The sequence below is a fragment of the Phaenicophaeus curvirostris genome, chromosome 6 (assembly GCF_032191515.1).
Source record: "Phaenicophaeus curvirostris isolate KB17595 chromosome 6, BPBGC_Pcur_1.0, whole genome shotgun sequence".
Classification (NCBI taxonomy): domain Eukaryota; kingdom Metazoa; phylum Chordata; class Aves; order Cuculiformes; family Cuculidae; genus Phaenicophaeus; species Phaenicophaeus curvirostris.
Window position 1 is genome coordinate 47,388,151 of NC_091397.1, and position 20,889 is coordinate 47,409,039.

At 41.5% G+C, this 20,889-nt stretch overlaps 1 protein-coding gene across 1 annotated transcript in view; it reads left to right on the forward strand.

Annotated features, from left to right (window-relative positions):
* The first annotated feature begins 257 nt into the window (after positions 1-257).
* Positions 258-20,889, forward strand: part of CMTM8 (CKLF like MARVEL transmembrane domain containing 8) — a 40,780-nt gene continuing 20,148 nt past the window's right edge. Inside the window, exon 1 of the mRNA XM_069860157.1 lies at positions 258-457. Within this exon, the coding sequence (XP_069716258.1) occupies positions 290-457 (168 nt within the window). The 5' untranslated portion in view covers positions 258-289. The remainder of the gene's footprint in view (positions 458-20,889) is intronic.

Genomic DNA, 20,889 nt, shown 5'->3' on the forward strand with positions numbered 1-20,889 from the left:
CAGAGGCACCTGAGGGAGGGCTCTTTGCCCCAATCCCACTCCAGGGGCAGCTGAGGGAGGGCTGTTTGCCCCAGTCCCACCCTAGAAGCAGCTTTGGGAGGGCTCTTTGCCCCGTTCCCACCCCGGGAGCAGCTGAGGGAGGGCTGCCGGGATTCCGGGCGGGCGGCACGGCCCCGGAGCCGCCTCTCTCCGCCGGGACCACCCAGAGCCCCGTCTCCCCCGGCTCTCCCCGCCCTCCCCCTGCCCCTGGCGGGCTCGGCGCGGGCCGGTAGCGCGGGGCAGCCCCGCGATGGAGCCGCCGGGGCAGCCCCCGGAGCAGCCGCCGCGCCCGCGCTCCCACACGGTCACCACCACCAGCAGCTCCTTCACCGCCAACCTCTCGAGCAGCTCCAGCACCCTCGCCTACGACAGGGAGTTCCTGAGGACCCTGCCCGGGCTCCTCATGGTGACCGAGATCGTGAGTGACCGCGGGAAAGCGACGGGCTGGGGGGGCGAGGAGGGGCGGGGGGGGGTTGGATTAGAGCTGATGTAAAGCTTCATCTGACTACTTGTATTTACAGAATGTCCTTCTGAGAGCGCGTTTTCTTTTAAACGGTGCCTTTTCCAGACACTGTTCGTTCTTTGGAGTTGATAGCGTCTTGTGTGAAGTGTGATCTGTGCTGAACTTCTCTGGTTTTCTCTGTAAGCACCTCAGTTTGCAGCCGTTCTCTACCTCAAACGCACGGTCAGGCAGAGCTGGAGCCAGCTCCAAACTAGCAAGAGATTTGCCTGTTGTGAAGTTCATAATAACATTAAAATTAGACCTTGGAAAGTAACAGAATGTGTGTAAGATCTCTGGGGCATTCTATAAGGCCAATGGTATCTTGGCTTGTATCAGAAACGGCGTGACCAGCAGGTCCAGGGAGGTTATTCTCCCTCTGCACTTGGCACTGGTGAGACCGCTCCTCGAATACTGTGTTCAGTTCTGGGCCCCTCACCACAAGAAGGATGTTGAGGCTCTGGAGCGAGTCCAGAGAAGAGTAACAAAGCTGGTGAAGGGGCTGGAGAACAGGCCTTATGAGGAGCGGCTGAGAGAGCTGGGGTTGTTTAGCCTGGAGGAGGCTGAGGGGAGACCTCATTGCTCTCTACAACTACCTGAAAGGAGGTTGTAGAGAGGAGGGTGCTGGCCTCTTGTCCCAAGTGACAGGGGACAGGACAAGAGGGAATGGCCTCAAGCTCCACCAGGGGAGGTTTAAGCTGGACATTAGGAAAAAATTCTTCACAGAAAGGGTCATTGGGCACTGGAACAGGCTGCCCAGGGAGGTGGTTGAGTCACCTTCCCTGGAGGTGTTTAAGGCACAGGTGGACGAGGTGCTAAGGGGCATGGTTTAGTGATTGATAGGAATGGTTGGACTCGATGATCCGGTGGGTCTCTTCCAACCTGTTTATTCTATGATTCTATGATACACATCCACGTGAGTGGGAAATATATTCTGTACCCAGCTCTGGTCTCGCTGCGTGTGATTGATGGAGATTGCTCCCTTGTGTTGCCCAGGCCTCATAAATGATGCTCGCTTTCTGAAACGAGTCTTAGAGAGTTTATTTGCTCATATCACTCAGTTGATCACCTTGTGTGGCTTCCATGGGTCCGTACCGGCAGGTGAAGCAGCAGGAAAGGATGGCTTGGAAACAAGAGCAGCTCCGCCTTGGAAACTATCCACACGTGCCAAAGTGATACAGGGCACACATGGTTCTTTCAGTTCTCCCGTGGGATTTGCAGCATCATCAGCTCTCATAGCAGAATAATGAGTTTTGGCACATCAGGGACTGATTTTTGGAGGCATTTCTTTAACTACAGTGGTACTATAGGTTTATCATAGAATCATAGATGGAATCATAGAATCATCAGGTTGGAAGAGACCCACTGGATCATCGAGTCCAACCGTTCCTATCAAACAAGAATGGTTTGGGTTGGAAGGGACCTTAAAGACCATCCAGTTCCAACCCCCCTGCCCTGGGCAGGGACATCTCCCACCACACCAGGTGGCTCAAGGCCCCATCCAACCTGGCCTTGAACACCTCCAGGGATGGGGCAGCCACAGCTTCCCTGGGCAACCTGTGCCAGTGCCTCACTACGCTCATAGTGAAGAATTTCTTTCTAATGTCTAATCCACATCTTCCCCCTTCCAATTTAAAGCCATTGTATTTTATAGTGCACAAATGATGATAACATGACAGTTAATTAGGCAGCTTGTCTTTATTTTGTAGGTAAATTAAGTCATTTCCTTATGCTTCTAGCTAGTAGCTACATTGTGCAGAGCAGGGTATGAGCTAACATCTCTGGGGTTTGGTAGTGTTCTTATTTTTTGCAGGTATTTGATAAGGTGTAAACAAATGTCTAGAGGGTGAGGCGGTCTGAGCTTCAGTCTCAGTGCGAGCAGTGAACACGCAACACTGGGATGTTGAGCAATAGAAACTCACCATCTACACTTCAAAATAGTGTGTTTAAGTGTGCTCATCTACACTTCAAAACAGCATGTTTAAGTGTGCTCATCTACACTGTAGTTAAGTAGGGGCAACCAGCTCTTAAGTTCCTTTGGTTTTGCTTTTTGCTTTGGTGGTGCTGTAAGGATTAACTTATCTGACTAGATTAATTTTCAAGGCTTGAAAACATTGTGCTTCACCAAAGCAGTGGAATGACTGTTGGTTTTGCTAACTTCAAAGTGAAAATAACCAAGTGAAGCTTGAGGCTTACATGAGCTGGCAATGTGTACTTGCAGCCCAGAAGGCTAAATGTATCCTGGGCTGCATCAGAAGTGTGACAGCAGGTTGAGGGACGTGATTCTTACCCCTCTACTTTGCTCTCGTGACACCTCACCTGAAGTACTGCATTGTGTTCTGGAGTCCTCAAGAAAGGAAGGACATGGATCTCTTAGAGTGAGTCTAGAGGAGGGCCATGGAGATGATCAGAGGGCTGGGGCACCTCCCGTATGAGGACAGGCTGAGAGAGTTGGGGTTGTGCAGGTTTGAGAAGAGAACGCTCCAGGGAAATCTTAGAGCAGCCTTCCAGTACTTAAAGGGAGACCTACAGGAAAGCTTGGGAGGGTCTTTTTATCAGGGAGTGCAGTGACAGGACAAGGGGTAACAGTTTTAAGCTGAAAGAGGGAGATTTAAATTAGATATTAGGAAGAAATTTTTTACTGTGAGGGTGGTGAGGCACTGGAACAGGCTGCCCAGGGAAGTCATGAATGCAGCATCCCTGGAAGTGTTCAAGGCCAGGTTGGATGAGGCTTTGAGCAACCTGATCTAGTGGAAAGCATCCCCCTTCATGGCAGGGTGTTTGGAACTGGATGGTCTTTAAGGTCCCTTCTGACTCAAACCATTCTATGATTCTGTGACTTCTGGCAGGAACAGTGCCATTGGGTTGGCTGATGATGTGGGCGAATAGTGGTGAGGGTGTAAAGTCAGAGCCCACTACAAGCTGGTACCTTATATGCCAGCATAGTTGGTAGTTCTGGTGATCTTTAGTAGATAGGTGATCGTAGCCTTGATTGAGTTGTTAAATACAGGGCATGCTTCACTGTCAGGTAGATCTGTGAATAAAGAAGTCAGATTTTGAAAGAAAAGCTGCTTTCCTTTCCAGTCTTTTTCAGTTACTAATTACTACAGAATTATGAACCTTTCTTGTACTTTGTTTGAAGAGTGATCTCACTGTTAGAGAGGTGCCCAAGGCATTTCCCAAGCCCTGCTGGAATGTTGTATATTCAGCCTGGCTTTGAATACCGCATTAGCTGCACTTGCATTGAGCTACATGGCCACGGGGCATGGTCAGGCTCTTGCTGACTCTTTGTTGGAAGTGTGCTTTCTAGTTGTGTTGACAGGTGATGATATTTGTGTAGCTTACCTTTTTAAACAGGGCACTGATGGTTTTTAGTAGGACTTTGTTTTCTGATTCCTACAATAATTATAAAATCATTCTTCAGACACCGGTTTGAGATGCTAGAGTCCATTAATATTGACATTTAGAGTCAGCTTTGCTTTAAGTTTCACAAGCACTTGAGAACACATTTACCAGTTTCAGAAAGAACCTCAATGCTACCTGACTTTGAAGGCTATCGTGGAGATACATCTGCACTACAGGCTTCCATATATATGTATTTTTATTGATCAACAGTGTGAAGATTTGCAGTTCTTGGCCAACTCAAAGGACCGAACAGAAGTCTCTAATGTAGATGAACTTACACTGGTTTGTGATGATGTATTTGAGAGAACGGAGGACAATGTTTAATACGAAGCTGAAAGCAATAAGGCAAGCCCAACAGAAGTAGAGTACTAGCAGTGTCTTTGAGGAAATACTTCTGGTTCTTAACTGCACTCGTTTTCAAGCTGGTAGAGTAGCTGTTCTTTAAATATATATATGTGTGTGTGTGTGTTTGTCATTGGTTTTGGTCAGACCTTTCCAACTAGTTCTGTGTTTTCTTTTTTTTTTGGTGACAGAAAATGTGTTTTCAGAGAGCATGACTAGCTTTACACGAGATCACTATTTCAAAATTGACTGTGTATATTCAGTGGAAATGGAGCTGTGTGCCCTAAATCATAGAATCATAGAATAACCAGGTTGGAAGAGACCCACCGGATCATCGAGTCCAACCATTCCTATCAATCAGTAAACCATGCCCCTCAGCACCTCATCCACCCGTGCCTTAAACACCTCCAGGGATGGTGACTCAAGCACCTCCCTGGGCAGCCTGTTCCAGTGCCCAATGACCCTTTCTGTGAAAAATTTTTTCCTAATGTCCAGCTTAAACCTCCCCTGGCGGAGCTTGAGGCCATTCCCTCTTGTCCTGTCCCCTGTCACTTGGGACAAGAGGCCAGCACCCTCCTCTCTACAACCTCCTTTCAGGTAGTTGTAGAGAGCAATGAGGTCTCCCCTCAGCCTCCTCTTCTCCAGGCTGAACAACCCCAGCTCTCTCAGCCACTCCTCATAAGACCTGTTCTCCAGCCCCTTCCTGCCTTTTCTGATCATCCTATATGGATGTAAGTGGCGGCTTGCCTGCACTGATTGGCCATTCAGGATATTTCTGACCCTCAGTACTGATCCCTCTGCTCACAGCATGATCCTTCTGCTAAGGATTTGCAAACCTGTGACTGGTGTCTGAATTATGTGTCTGTATTTCAGTCTTGGAGGTTTGCAGCCTAACAGGCCACTTTCAGTGTAAGCATCAAGCTCTGAATTGTGGCAGCTGTGGTTAAGAGCATACCTTTGCTTCTGCTGCTCCTGCTATGGAGAAACCTGTGAGATGGACAGGGAGGAGGACTGTTTTTAGTAGTTATCACTGCAGCTACTCACCTGACAGGCTCCGTGTTCATTGGGATACGATGTTAAGGCTGAGCTAGGGTCGTTAGACAACACCACCGAGTGTTCCGAGAGTTTGCACTGTGGGGCTGCATAAATCCTTGATTATTCATGCTGTCAGTCAGCAACGTGCATGCGACCACAGGGAACGCGGCTTTGAAACTGGAGCTCTCTTCTCCGTATAGGCAAAGGGCAAATCTGTGTTACTCTTCAACCAAAGAGAATGGAAAAACACAAAGTTACCACATAAACTAAACCTTTTAGTCCCTTACATCAAGGACCTCGATCAGGTTTTGCTTTTATCTCCCTAATTTGGGTGCTGTGAAGATGAATTAACTGCTTCATGGTTTTCTATGCGTGCTCGTAACCAGCCTTCTTCTGTGCCAAGACTGTACTTTAGCGGCACAGAAAATTCAGCTTAACATCTCCTTTTAAAAGATTTTTTTCAGTGCTACAAAACACTGGTCTGCTATTAACTCAGTCTGCTGTTTCCAATTTGTTCAAAATGAGTTAGCTTTATAAAGATGGGTTTTATAATGGATCAGGTATTTTCTGTCCTTTATGTAGCTGCTTTAAAGCCTTTAAGTCTGCAATGAGGTTGACTGTGCATATTCAGGAGTAATGGAGTCACGTACCCAAACCTGGTTCAGCCTCATTTTGTAATGCCATTTGGTTTAGCGCTGCACGCGTCTAGTATGAATGAACACAGAACTGCAGCCTGAAGTGCAGGCTAAATTACCTGATGCTGACAGATTTCCATTGCCTTCTACATTTGCCTCTGTGACCAGAGAGCATGCGAGGTTTCCTGCCACTTACTGGGGAACAACTGGGGTCAGTTTATTTCAGTCCAAAGAGCAAAATAGAAAATGCCACTGGGTTTCTGAGAGAGGCTTTTGGGAACTGGCATATAAGACAGCTTTGGTATGTGGAAACTTATCGAAATTACTTATATAAAGAAGTAATGATTCTTGCAGAACAGGTCAAGGGCTTCTGCCTTAGGAGATATAGATTTACTGGCCTTAGTTATCCAGTGACTACTGACAATGAATTAATCTGTGTCTTCTCAGAATGACTTCTCTGTTCATAGAATATGGGTACAAATCATTGTAAGGCACACTGAGGTCTGTTGGTGAAAAGTAGTATGTGAGACATAAACAACGCTATATGAAGTCTTTAATTCAGATGTTGGTCACCTGAGTTGACACTGGAGTAAAAATATATCCTATAGAAGATAATTGATACTTATTCCTATAGTGTGCACATACAGACACACACTCTGGAGGATTTATATTTTCAAAAGAAGCAAGTGTAGCAATTTCCAGAGGTGTCTTCTGAGTGTTTTTTTTTCTGGACGATGATGGCCCAGAAAGACTATATATTTGTCTTTCTCGGAATTTTATGGCCAAGATAAATGGTGGCTAGTGATACCTTCTCAGAGCTTTAAATCAGCTTCTGAAGTCAAGCATTATGGATCACTTTGCAGAAGTGGAGAATTTTGTGGTTGCTATGGAGGTAGTTATAAAAATATTTACTTTCTAGCAGAATGGCATTGATTACTTCAGATCGTTGCCTCACATCAGTATGTTGCTAGATACAGCCTCTCATAAAACTTTCTGTACTAATTTTAAGGCTTGTGATAGCTATTTATCTTTAACAAAAACATATACTACATAGCTTGGAAAGTTATGCTGCTGCTGCAAGTAAAAGCTCGTGATGGTGTAAATTTTAGTAAATTGTAATTGCAGTTGCATTTCTTTGTGCATGTGGATTACTCTGAGTGAAATGCCCAGAATAAGATATGTTTTTGAAATAGGAGCCTGAGAGGAGGTTATTTACATTATTGGTACCACATAAAATTAGAGTTTGAAATTACATTTATGGACAATAAAAATAATTTTGGTCATTATTTAATTATTCTTCTAATGTGAGACCTTTGAAGGCTTAATTGAGAAAAGAAGTATTGTTGAATTTGTTTAGTCTGGTAGTGTGGTGAGCCTGAAAAATAGCAAATAGATGTTAAAAATTACAGCAGATTTAAGATATTGAGGTTACCAAAGCCAGAACAACTGAACATGTCCAAATGTTTTTTCAATAGGCTTTCCCCCCAAGAGAGATACATCAAAATCTACAGATACTCAGGTTTTGAATTAAGTTAGCAATAAAATCCTATATATGTTAAGAAAACCAGAAATAATACAGTGGGACCATCTACTTGTGACAAAGCTAAAAGACAAAAATTGTATTTAATTTTTTAAATCTCTCTTTGCATTTAGCTTTTTGTTTTAGTCTTATGCCCTCTCTGACTGCAGGTCAGAGTTTTGTGTATGGATCCCACGCTCCTCCTGCACCTGTACTTCTGGAATAGCCCTCAGAAACACAGAGGCAGTTTCATAAAGCCCCTTTTCTCACCTGAGTAGCAGCAAGACTTCTTCTAACAGGAACTGTAGAGATGTTTTTTTTCCTTCTTACAATGTGATTTTTACTCCAGTTGTGGCATGTCTTCTTTCATGAAGTTGACAACACTGAGGCACCTTCTGATGTGTTAAACGAGTGCTTTGCCTAGAGGAGATGTGTGTAAGCATGATCTTAAAATGATTCACTTTGAATTACTGAGTGAAAAGAAGTATCCTGTACTAGTCAGTCACTTCATACAGTAGCTTCATCTTCCTGGGCATGAATGAAAAAAAAACACATAATAGAAAGCCTAAGCTCTCTCCTTTTTTTTGAGCAGACAAAACTCTCATTGAAGTCAAGTTTCTCTGCTCCCTTTTTTAGATGCTGTTCTTAGTGTAACTGTCCTTCTTGTAGTGGATACACGCATCTATATGATTTTCATCTTCCCCTGGGATTATATTGTTATTTAAAATTCTGTTTCCTTAAAGGTCTTCAGTTTCCTGGACAAGATCAGGGTGTTTCCTTGGGAAGAGAGAACTGTTTAGAGGACACAGGAAAACAGAAGCTTTGGGAAGTGTTGGCTGCAATATGCTCCAAGTGCAGACAGAAAAAGTATTAGGGCTGACGTTCTAAGAGAGTGAAAATGCCTCTCAAACTAAACGCAAATATTTTACAAAAGGTCAAAAATGTAAAATATTCTCAATACCTCAAGGTTAAGGTGGAATATGTATGAAAAGTCATTATCTCTTCATGAGAAGAATGCTTTAAAGACATATTTAAACATCAGCTTTGTTCTTAGGTGGGTAGTGAATATAATTTCTTCTGCCTCACCCCTCCTAAACCCTAGAAAACAATTTCTTTCTTTTATACCTACAAAAATTCTTATGTAACCCATAGCTAGTTTTAAATAATATTTTTAGCCTCCAGTAGCATGTGTCTGTATGTTGGTGAAATGTGCAGTCCTCCCATTATTCTTAATGGAATAGGTACAACTTCCTTGGTGCTTAGCTCTAGCATGATGCTGTGGCTGGGTGTGTGACTCATGAGGATGGGTGCTGAGAGTAAAACCATCATAGCCTGAGGACAGCGGTTGAGGATATAGTTGGAAAGAGATAGGAATGCATCCCTGAAAACGTCCTTTTCCTAGCTATGCCAGCTGATTCAATATAAATCATAATGGAAACTGTGGAATATGTTTGGTGGTTGGTTTGTTTGCTTCGGTTGTTTTTTTTGTGTTGGTTTCGTGGTTGTTTGCTTCCTCCTACTGAAGTCCCATATCACTGTGTAATTGTACTATGGGAACTGAGTTGCTTGTGAAGGCAGTCGTATTGTCAGATACAGCAAACAATGGAGATACTTAATGCTGCATTTTGTCTAAGATGAACGCAAATCCTGGGCTTGGCTGTGTCCTTTTTCTCTGTGATTTCTGGTTTGTTGAGTTTTTTCCTCCCTCATGTACATCGGTTTTTTCCTCTTTCTACATTGGGATTCCAGCCTTCTCCTTGTAATGATTTATTACACGCTGTTAAGACCTCAAATCAGAGGATTTTAAAGTTGTGTGTGCCTGTGTAAAAAAAACATTTTCCATGCCAGGTATGATGAAGAGATGCATTTGCTGGCAGTATAGTAAGAACGTGAGCAGAGGAAGGATGAAGACAAAAAGGTTAATTGACTATGACTCTCACAGAACTCTTACAAAATCCTAAATAGTCCCCAAGTTTCTGACTTCAAATCTTAACCATTAATGAAATATTTCTTGCACAGCAAGAGCAGATGCCTTTCACTCCCTGCCCTGGGATGCTGCATACCTGGGGAGCCTGCAGATTTATCTGCTCTGTCCTATGTCCTGCATTGACTGTGTAGCAGCAGCAGGCAGGATTAGAGCAGCAGTGGCTCAAGAATTCTTCTTAAAAATGGAATTCTCAAACCCACAGAAAAATTTTCGTAGGGACGCTTAGCCCCTCTGAATAGTAAGCACAGTGGGAATTACAATGTACTGCCCTGATTTGGTGAATACCTTGTAGTTCAGCTTGCTGATCTTTCCTCTTCTCTCCTGGGAATAATAGCAAGACCATAGAGTCAGTTTCTAATGTTCCTGCTTTTACATATATAGAGATATATATGTATGTATTTTTTAGCTTGGCTTTTCTCTCGGATAAAGTACATACTGTAACAGTGTGATATTTCCGCACTGGCTCCTGTTTCAATTCCAGAAAAGCAGTAGAAAGTCTGTTCTCACAGAGAGGACCAAGCCCTCTTTTCTAGGGTCAAAGAGTGAATAGATTTTAACACCCATCAAACCTTTGGCAAGGTAGTTCTGCTCATGTGGCCTGAGCCTGTTCCATGGAAGCTGCTGGCACTCCTTCACTTGCCTCTGAAGGGCAGCTCAGGTGTAAGACTGGGAAAACTCCAGTGAAGGGGGGACTGAGTAAGGAAAAAATGAAGTCACAGCTTTCTATGGGAGTTAGGTTGGATCTAAGGAAAGTGTGGTGTTACGCTTATGTTAGTGAATTGAAAAAGACTGGGGTCTTGCTTCAGAATTCATTAATACTGAACCCAGGCTTTGCCAGGTCACTTTGCTACTCAGACTTGGATCAATCCTGGGTGTGACTGAGGTTTTGCCAAGTTAGAGCACAATATCGAGTGTTTACACTGTTCACTTTTGCAAGGTATGGGTCTGCAGAAGATGGTGATGCAAATACAAATTAGCTGAGACAAAATTCTTCAAAGCAAAATTCAACAAATTTGTATCATTAGAAGGATGCTGTGCCAGCAGTTTGTTCTGGGGAGTCACGATGTTTCTGGTCCAATATCACATGCACTAAAACCAGATTTTGTAGACCTGAGGTGGGCTAAGCAAGGTAACAATCAGCAATATGTTGTTAGTTATATCATAATTTAGTTACTAAGAGTAAAATATATTGAAAAATGCTAGGTAGGACTGGGAAAAGGCCATATGGGGAAAGCGGCTTCTCTGATCACACTTGGGTAATTGCTGCTTGTGTTTAGCTGATGGCCTGATGTGCACAGCTTGACAGGAAACCTGTCAAGAAGCTCTGCTTCATATCTGAAAACAAGACTGGTTTGTATCATCAGCTTTAAATGTGGCTGCTATGTCCAGGCCTGGATTTAAATATATTAAAGGTGACACTGTCTCACAAAGACTCCATTTATTTAGCTGTAGGCTGTACAGCCACAAGCAGGGCTCCTTTTTTTTTCCTTTGTGTATGTATATAGCGATAACATGAAAGAGTCCCTTTAATATGTATTTTAGCATTTGTTCTCTTCATTCAACAGTAGTGCTGTTCCCAAGGCTGTAGCTCCTGCAGCAGTTAATAGCTGAGTGTGGCAGTGCAGTTTTGAGCAGAGCATGACCAACTGTAGGAGGAATTTAAAAATGGAGACACAGAGAGTGTTGCAGGCAGGAATTAAGCATTGACAGGCAGGGGAACAGGCAAAAAGAGCCTCCAACAAAAGGAAATCCTCTGCAATGTATCTTTAAAATGACACTTCAACTGATAAAATCAGCTTTGGTTGTCTCTAACTGGAGGCAGCCACCCTAGGGCAGACTCTGAAAAGGATCAGGTGAGGGGAGGGTGAACCTGTGGTTGGATGCCTGCTGCTACTGCTATAGATTGGAAAGCGTAAACAAATAGATAATTGTCCTTTACAGGGTCAGAGCACAACTGTGATGCATGCTGGGGAGCATGGTGCTTTTATTCAATCCTTAGAGAGGAAAAAAAGCACCCCAAAATGACAGCATCTCCCTTGATTTGTATTTTATTTAATTTCTAAACCATGATGTACCTTGCTGCCAGTAACATCACGTGCTGTTTCAAAGAGCTTGTGTGTGTACAAGCACACAAAAAAACCATAAAAAAAAAAGTATGATAGCTGGAGGCCTTGGAAATTAAGAAGCATCAGAACTGATGTTCCCCCGGCAGTGTTGGTTTGATATTGAATCATGTGCAAACACCAGAATCTAGTGAAAACCTGTGTGATCAAATTATTTTTATCAAGAAACTTCTGTCATGGTCATTGCGCAGTAGAGCTTTTCTGGGAGTTACTGGGGTATTGTGCATACAGCACTGGAGGAAGGCATGCCATGAATAAGGAAAGGGTTTATTCAGCAAGCAAGGAAGGTCTTCTGGCTAATTGCTTCCTTGGGAAATCTGATTTTTGTCTTCTGCTTGCACTACTGTGTTCCTATAGGATGCTAGATAAGGCAAGTAAGCCTGGCATTTCAGTGTGCTCACTTTTATCTTTGCTTTCAGGATCTGCAGCTTTGGGTCTGAGATACAAAAGAAATGATTATTTGCAGGTGTAGCTGAAGTCAGTAGGAGCTGTGTTCCAAAGAGGCAAAATGCAGTGCCATGTTAAGTGGTCTGGTGACATTAAGCAAGAATTTTGACCTTAATTTTAGTGCACTGTCTGTACAATTGGGATACCATACTTCCTTATCTCACCGAGATGTGTTTAATAGTTTACCAATGACCCGTGAGAGAATTCAGATAACAAAGTATTTTCAAACAGCCCACATGGATACAAAACCCTGAGTTACAGGCTGGGAACAAGTCTGCAGGCTACATAAGCAAACAAGGAGAAGGCAAAATAGTGGAAGGCATTAGTTCTGAAGAAGGCTCTATGTTCTGTTGCTGCATGCAGGTGGTGGTCTGGAGAGGGTGAAAGTATGTGCTCATGTAAATACAGATTATACCATAATGTATACTTAACTAATGACAGAAATAAGGTTTGTGAAGAACTTTATTTCCAGCATTGTTGCATACTTAACAGAAAGTATTTCAAGCTACGTTTGTGCTTGTCTCTCTCCTGTACACTCTTCTGCATCTTTGTCGTAAGTCTTGTCTTTCAAACTCTTTTAGTTGTGGAGGGTTTTTTGTCCCTTCATTCCTTCAGGCCTTCCTTGCTCAGCAGCTCAGGGCAACTTGCTCACGGCCTGTTTTTGCAAAATCTTCATCCAGACTGACACAAATAATCAACATAGAAGAATAAAAATTTGGCAAAATGGAGTCTTTGGAGATGACGGTGTGAGGCAACTGAAAGAACGGGCTCTGCTCATTATGAGATATCCATCTTTAATGGTTTCAGAAAGCTGTAGGTGAAAAAAATTATGAAAAATACTGTAGTGTTTCAGAAGAATATTTGAAATATTATAGTTAATACAGTGATTTAGGAGGTTTTTGGGTGAATATTGTGATATGCTTTGTTCTTGCATTGAAGCAGGTGGTATGCTTTTGCCAGAGCCACAGGCATAGAGCAGGTTGAATGGACTTGTTTTTTTGTCAGACCTACCATAGCCTTGTCATGACCTCAATGAAAGATTTTTTTTAAAAAGGCCAAAAAGTTCCATAAAAGAAGTTTGATATACATGGAAAAGCAGAATCTCTGGGATTTCGGATTTATATTTTGAAGTTTCATCATTTGTATAAACCCTGTTCATTGGACTGTGAGATACTGTTGCAACAGTTATTTACTATGATGGATTGCCAGTTGGCCTCCACGATGAAAATATTTCTCCTTCCCTGTGGTATTACTAAGTTGTAGCACAGTACAACTAAATACAGTACTTGTGTTCTTCTGTTCTTCTCTAAATACACAAGAGTTTGGCTAATATCAGAGACTGGATGCCATGTAAAATTCCTGCTGGACAGAAAGATAGTTGTCATTGAGAAACTACTATATTTAGTTTCAGAAAACCACAATCCTTATTTTACTGTTTTGAGGAGATTCTTGCATTAATGACAGTTGACTTTAAAAGGCAGTGTTCAAGAGGAAAGTAATGACCTATTTAAAGAGATGGCTTATCTTGTGGTGTGTTTTCTATTTGAATTATGACCTTCACCTGAACACGCATAAGACCGGTTTAGAATATATTACACAGGCCTAAAGAACTGTAATTTAATAATGGGACTTACCAAGAGTGGAATAATTGTAAACGGGGAAAATTCTTTAAATATACCAAATGAAGCAATGAAGATGCAACTGGTAACATAAAAAGCTGTTTGTCTTCTCAGCAAAAAGTGTAGAAATCTTAGCTAGGAGAATAGTTTCCAAACATTTTGTTCAAACTTGCAGTTTCTTTCTAGACTTCAGCAATCATGAAACGTGAGCAGACACTTGTACAAGAATTTGACATTCTCTTTATGCAGTAACAGAGGACTATCTGGGAAATGTTTGCCTGAAGTAAGCAAGTCGAGATAATGTGTTAAAGGTGAGATGGGGTCTCCAAGAGTGCTTTACAAAGTGAAGTTAAAATTAAACAGAGTACATAGCAATAAATGAAATGGAATTCTTTAAGCCTGGTTACATCTAATTTTCACTTTCTTATTAAGCTGAACAGTGGAATGCTACCATCAAAAAAAAAAAAAACCAAACCCAAACCAACCCACATCTGAAGTAATTTTTGCTTTAAAACCCAAGCTTTATTTCAAAATGCCTCTTCAGTTTGTGTCTCCATTAAATAAAATAATAAAAAAAAAGGTAGAGAAGTGCATTTTAAAAGAATGCATGATTTTGACTGATGGTGTAAGATTTACATAGACAGTGTACACAAACCAGAAGATAAACCTGAGAAGAGGTGCAAATAGAGCCCAGAGGAGATGATAGGCGTGAAATCAGACTAAGATCTCATGTACACAAACAGTATTGTTGTGAAGAGAAGGTTATAATGGATTGGATTTTGATGCTATAAAACCTGTTGCAAATTTCCCATTGACTTAGGTCATCCTGACATATCCGCACATGAAATAAAAAGAACATGAAAGCCTACCTACTGAGAAAGCTATGCACGCTAATTGGCACTTATATTGTTCGTCAGGCTCTTTAAGATCAGCAGCTCCTTTCCGATAGTCATTTCCTATCCACTTGTGAGCCTTTGGTAAAGGGGCGGCTCTGTTGTTCCTTCCGTTCAGTGCTGAAGAAAAGTGTATGCCCAGACGTTTTCCCCATTTGTTTCATTTGCAACTCTGTGGATTAGACTAATAAAAGACATCACCTCCCGTAAGACCTTTCCTCTCCACTACCCCTGTGTGGGTGGAGTGCTTGGTGTTAAATTAGACTGAGATTAGGACGACTGTAATTAACACTTTTTGCCTCTTATTTTTGTGTTGACCTACTGTGCTGAAAGTGACTTGGGGAAAATTAAAAGCACAGTTAACCTACTTGTTACCAAGATTCCCCTCAATGTGCTACCAGTTTGTTTACCCATTTCATACATGCAGTTTCTGTGGCTTGAACAGAGTAGCTGATAAACGATAAAACCGGGAGCTGTGCAGATCCATTCCTCAAGCATGCCTTTTTGTAAAACAAATATCTAATTTACATACTTCTTTAAAGTTCCCTATAGTCATGTATCCCACAGTACAAGTAAGTATTTTATTTCACGGTGTTGCATTAGTCATTTTGTTACACCCACATTGTGGTAACTTCATGATACTGTTAAATCCTAGATGTCAAACCAACTCAACATAACAAATATCAATTCTTCAGTCCAACAAATGAGTCTGTCCTATGGCTGTCCTGCCTTATCACTGGATTACAAAATGACACATGCCTTCTCCTGCATCAAAGGCAAATTGCTGTGCATGCTGTGTTCTTCCTTTTCCCTTTGTGTGGACTAGCAAAGCTCCCACCTAGTGATGTCTTTCAGTGACCTAATTCCTTTCTGCTTTCTTGGTTTTACTTGCTGAGACCTGTGATATTGTTGGCAGTAAGAGGTTATGTTACATGCCTCTGTGTTCGAGTGCAGTTCTTGATAGCAAGCTTGAGTTTTCACTGTGTGTTTATTTGAGGATTTTGATATAGGAATAGTTGGTTGCTTGAAGAAAGGGGTTTCTGCAAAATACTACTTTTGTAGTCAGATTGTTTGAGTCCTCTAAAGAATTCTCCCTCTTTGATTTTAATTTTCCCTCTTTGATTTGAAACTAGTCGTATCATGCTTTGGAGGGAAAAAATGTACTGAATATCTCTGACTGAACACAGACTTTTTAAACAAAAAGCTGCAAAGACGGCCTTCCCTTCCCCCCTCAGTGGGAAAACAGGAACTTCTGAGCGGGAGGTAAATAGCTGAAATACTGAACAAAGAGTATTTGAACAAAGACTGGTAACACTTCTTAATTCTAGCTGCCCTATTGTTATTCTAGGAAAGAAAATACTGGGCAGAAGCAAGCTGTGATCCAAATCTGAAGAAAGAGAAAGGGAAGAGGTGTGGAAGTTAGCCAAGTAAATATAACTTAGTTGGTTGTGTATATTGTGGATTGTGTAATATAAACGGAACTACAGGAAAAGGCTTGGGATTTTCAGAAGAACCACTTGGGTGGGAAGGGACCCAGCTGCTCGGACAGAGCATGCCCTCAGCTGTAACATTCATCTCCTTGGCTTTTGTTACCTTACCTAGAGCTCCCCTCCTTGTAATTTCTGGGTGTGTGCTGCATCACTTGCTGCTAAAGAGTTGCAGCTCACATGCAGGTAGCCTTCAACAAAGTTGGTCACTGCATTTTTAGATGTTGGTACTGCCAGCTGCCTGCTGGGTCAGGTCACAGCTGCCTTCACTGAACCAGCAACTGACTCGGTCACGGTTCCCGTCACCTTAAACCATACTGAACTGTGACTTGAGTGCTGCACACGCAGTTGACTGGTAAGCAGTTGTAGATTTGGTGCTGAAGGCTGATGAGGTGACTGCTGTCTAATTTATCTGCTTTGCTCATTTGTCAATGGTTAATGGTGTAGTAGCCTTGTCCTCTTTTCATGAGACCATGCTCTAAGACAGAGCTGGTATCCTCATCTGCTGACTCACCTTCTGTAATGTGAGGGATGGCAGGAGGTTAGATGGGATGGAGAGCAAGCAGTGCTTATATTTTTAGACCCATATTTTGATCTCATGCTGAGAATATTTGCCTGAATCTTAAGACAAAATTCTAGCCTGTGCTAGGCCTGTGGGCATACTTTGTTAGGTAAGGGTCCTGTTGCAATAGGACAAGAGATAATGGTTTTAAAGTAAAAGAGGGTAGATTCAGGATAGATCTAAGTAAGATTTTTTTTTTTTTATGGTGAGGTTGGTAAAGGGCTTGCCTGGAGAGGTGGTAGATGCCCCATCCCTGGAAACATTCAAGATTACATTAGATGGGGCTCTGAGCAACCTGATTGATTTGAAGATTTTACTGCAGGGGAGGTTGGACTAGATGACCATTGATGGTCCCTTCCAGCACAATTTCATTATTCTATGATATATTTGGAGGTGATACCAGTTTTCAGGGTAACAACACACTTGTCTCCCAGAGGAAAGAGGAGCTAGAAGGAGAACATGTGGGAACTGCCTTTCCACTAGGAAGTGTAATTGCTTTAACACTTCTTTTTCAGGCATGGGATATTCACTAATCTGTAGTAATCTCTGTAGTCTGAAACAGCTCTGACATCTGTGAACTGTACTGGAAAATCAGCTTCAGAGGGAGAAATGACATTGGGTATGCTTGAAAACCCAAAATCTTATCAGCTGTGTTGTGGGGACAGCAGAGCTTAAGTGCATGCAGTGAGAGCAGCAGCTAAGAAGAGTTTGTTCCTGCTTGTTTCTAGATTTTTTTCTGTGTTTATGTATTACTACAGGAGGCAAGCACAGAAGGTCTGATTTCAGGCTGGTAGCTCTTAAACGCAGACAGCTGAAAAGGTCTCTGTGCCTTGCTGTTCAGTGCATTCACAGTTCAATATATGGTGATAACCCAGGCCAGTGGTTTGTTTACCTCGGATACACTGGGCAGTGGAGTGTGGTAATTCAAGAGCAGCTTTGTATGCAGTCATCCTTGCAGGGCAGCAACCTCTGGCAGAAAAGCAGAGCAGGCATCTGAGGGATGTTAAATAGTTTCTGCTCACTTATTTAAATCTGAATAAACTGATGTCTTCGGGCCCTGAAATACTGTTTCTTGATTAGAGACTTCTTTTTCCTTGCACTAGAAAGCTGACAGTTGGAGCCAGTTGTTCTGTTCTATGTTTACACAAGACCCGTTGAAGCAGTTGGAGAGCATTATACCCTGCCTCACAGACAGGCATGTATACTTAATTTATGACTTTGGTGGTTTGAATTTGAAGTGTTGGGTATCCCATGGAGCATTCTACTTTGTTCTCTTCTGCTGCATGCACCACTTGAGTATTTATTATGGAGAGTAGGCAGGCTGTGGGAAGTCCTTCAGGCTTGTGGACTTTTTTCTTCAGCACCTTAAAAATTCAGGTATGAAGCACTGTAACAAGGACTTCTCTAAAAGTATGATTGAGCTGCAGTGTCTTTCTGCATGCTCATCCTATTACTTTTCTTCCTTTGGCATTAATACTTTCACTTGCACAGAATTCTTCATCTTAAAGTTGCTTTTGTACCCTTAACTTCTTGGTAAGCATTAATTATGGGACAGTGGTAACACTTAAATAGTTCTCTATTAAAAACTTAATTCTGGATTAGCCCTGATCCTGATTCGTTCAAGATAAATGCTTTCTTCTACTGCCATGAAAGAAAAGAGAAAGATAAAAAGGAGTGGGGGAAAAAACAGCATAGCTTTTTATCAGGAGCAATGTTAGTATTTATGATTATCTCTCGTTCTGTTGTGTTTTGTCAACAATTTTAAATACAGCTCTTAGCACAAAGTTACCTTTGATATATCAATGACAGGCAGGAGTTTTCAGAAAAGGACGTGATCAGAAACTGACCTCAAACAAATTCAGATGAGAAGCGAGGCTGAGGTGTTTTTAACAGTGATAATAATAGGCATTATGGCAGCTTATTTAGAGACAAGATGAATCTTACCATTGCAAAGATGGTAAGATGTCCATATGCTAGGATGTCATCTCTTTCCACAAAGCATGTGGTATATTGTAATCTTTATATCATTGCCCACTTGGCCAAAATGGGCTTTTCTGACACAAATGCCTGCAGAAAAGCCTGTGCAAATGTTAAATATTTATAGGCATGCTTTTCGTTCTTGTTAATGCAAAATGTATTCAGGAAAGAAAACAATTTTGCCAGAGAAGGGAAAAGATTTTTCAGTGAGGTACTCCTACAACATGTGGATCGATTTTTGTAAAATCCTTAATCTTCACCTAAAACCATGGATAATGGTTCCTGGGGTTGAACTTTTATATTTGGGACTCAACGTAGAAATAGTCAAGAGGTACAATAAGCTTCTGAATAGGCAAACAAAAACAAATCTGAATGCAGGGGTTTTTTTCTTATGTCTTCTGTTTGTTAGGCAAGGGGAAGAGTTACAGCTTTTGGCAGCCAGAGGGTTTTATCTCACAGCAAACAAAAATTCTGTGTTTAAATGGATGCAGAATGCAGCAGTGTCCTTTCTTAGCAAATATAATGTCTTTGATTTTTACATTGCATCGTATCTGGCTTTACGACTGTGTGTCCTAACTACAGAGCAAAATAAAAGTTATTCCCAAACAAGTAATAAGCTTTCTAAATTAATGTTACAGCTAAGATTTGTGAAACAATGCTGTGTCTGCTAATTATAGGCATCTCTATTTACATGGCCTAACAGGAAGATGGTGGAGTAAAAATAGCAACAAAGAGCCAGTGACATTATTAATAAAGCAGCTGTGTACAGCATTGTTCTCTTGAAGAACATAGACACCAGTTAAACAAAGTGGACTACATAAATAATCAGTCATAATTCATAAGTAACCATTGTTAGGAATTCTCTTTTAAAAATAGTTCAACTTATTAACGTACAAATTGATGGCAGAGTGACTTCTTTTGTGGGTGTGTGTATTTTGCATGCACACATGCACCAAATGTTAAAAGTAGCTTACAGAAATCATTGCCATTTATTGAGTAGCTGGTATTTTTCTACCCTTAGGAACCGAATCCCTTCAGGGAAGATAGGAGAAATGAAGATAGAGTGCTATAAAACTTCTTTCAAAGGAAAAGTTTGTGTGTAGATAGACGAGACAAGATCAAGGTAGAAGAACATGTAGAAAACTCAAAACATCTTTTCACTTATATGAATTTATAAGAATAAATGAGCAAACCCTTCCTACCATCATGTTCCATTAAGAAATAATGGTGGCTGTAGTAATAAAAATAATAATAAATAGCCTCACTGGAGTCAGACATGTGCAGCCAACCATATATGGCCCTGTATTTTCTGGCCTCAGAATCCACTTCTGAGCTTTTCCACTTTAAATAACAGAAGAAAAAGTAAGAAGAGATTACAGAGTTGACTATTAACTTCACTAATCCCATTCTTTTTCTAATTTTTCTGTGCAAGGGGAATCATTTCCTCAGAATGCACTTCTAAAGTATCAAAGACAGCCATGTATTCAGTGTATACAGCAGTATAAACCTATGCACTCACAGTCTGTATGTGTGCTTTATAAAGGAGAAATCTTACTCGGAGCACAAGGGCTATGCCACAGTCTTTACCTCCAGAAATGCATCTCTACTACTTGATCGAAAGCCTGTGACCCTTCTCAGAAAAACTCCTGTATATTTGTGAACTGGTCACCACATTTGCACAAACAAAAAGTAGTATGTTAAACTTGTCATTTGCCCCACCCAAGAAATGCTCACCCCAAACTCCTAAACTGGGAGGGAACAGACCCTATACCACGGTTAAACTGCAACCGGACTCCTGAAACCCTTTCTGCCTAGAGAAAAGATACTAAATTTATAATCTGTAGAAATTCTTGTTAAGTGTAAAGAGAGGAATTTTATTCCTTTGTCCAAACCTCAGCTTCAGATCTCAAAATAAGAATTCAAAAAGCTTACCAGTATGGTTTTCCTTTTTTTTTAATTTACGTTGCAGCAAAGAAGCACTGCAAGCCCTTTAAAGTCCTTTCATCACGTAGCTGATGTTCCCTGCTAATATAAGCGCTCAAATATGCACGTAATTTTGTAGTATGAAGATCTTCTAAAATTGAAATCAATGAAATCATACAACACTGCATCAATTTGATAATAGGACATATCAGAAATCAATGCAATGAATTATCATTGCATCTCATGTGGGTCATATAAGATGTAATTTTGCTCAGGGACATGGTTTAATGGTTTAGTGGTTGATAGGAATGATTGGACTTAATGATCCTGGAGGTCTTTTCCAACCTAGTGATTCTGTGATTCTGTACTGACTGTTCAGGGGCAGGACTATTTATAA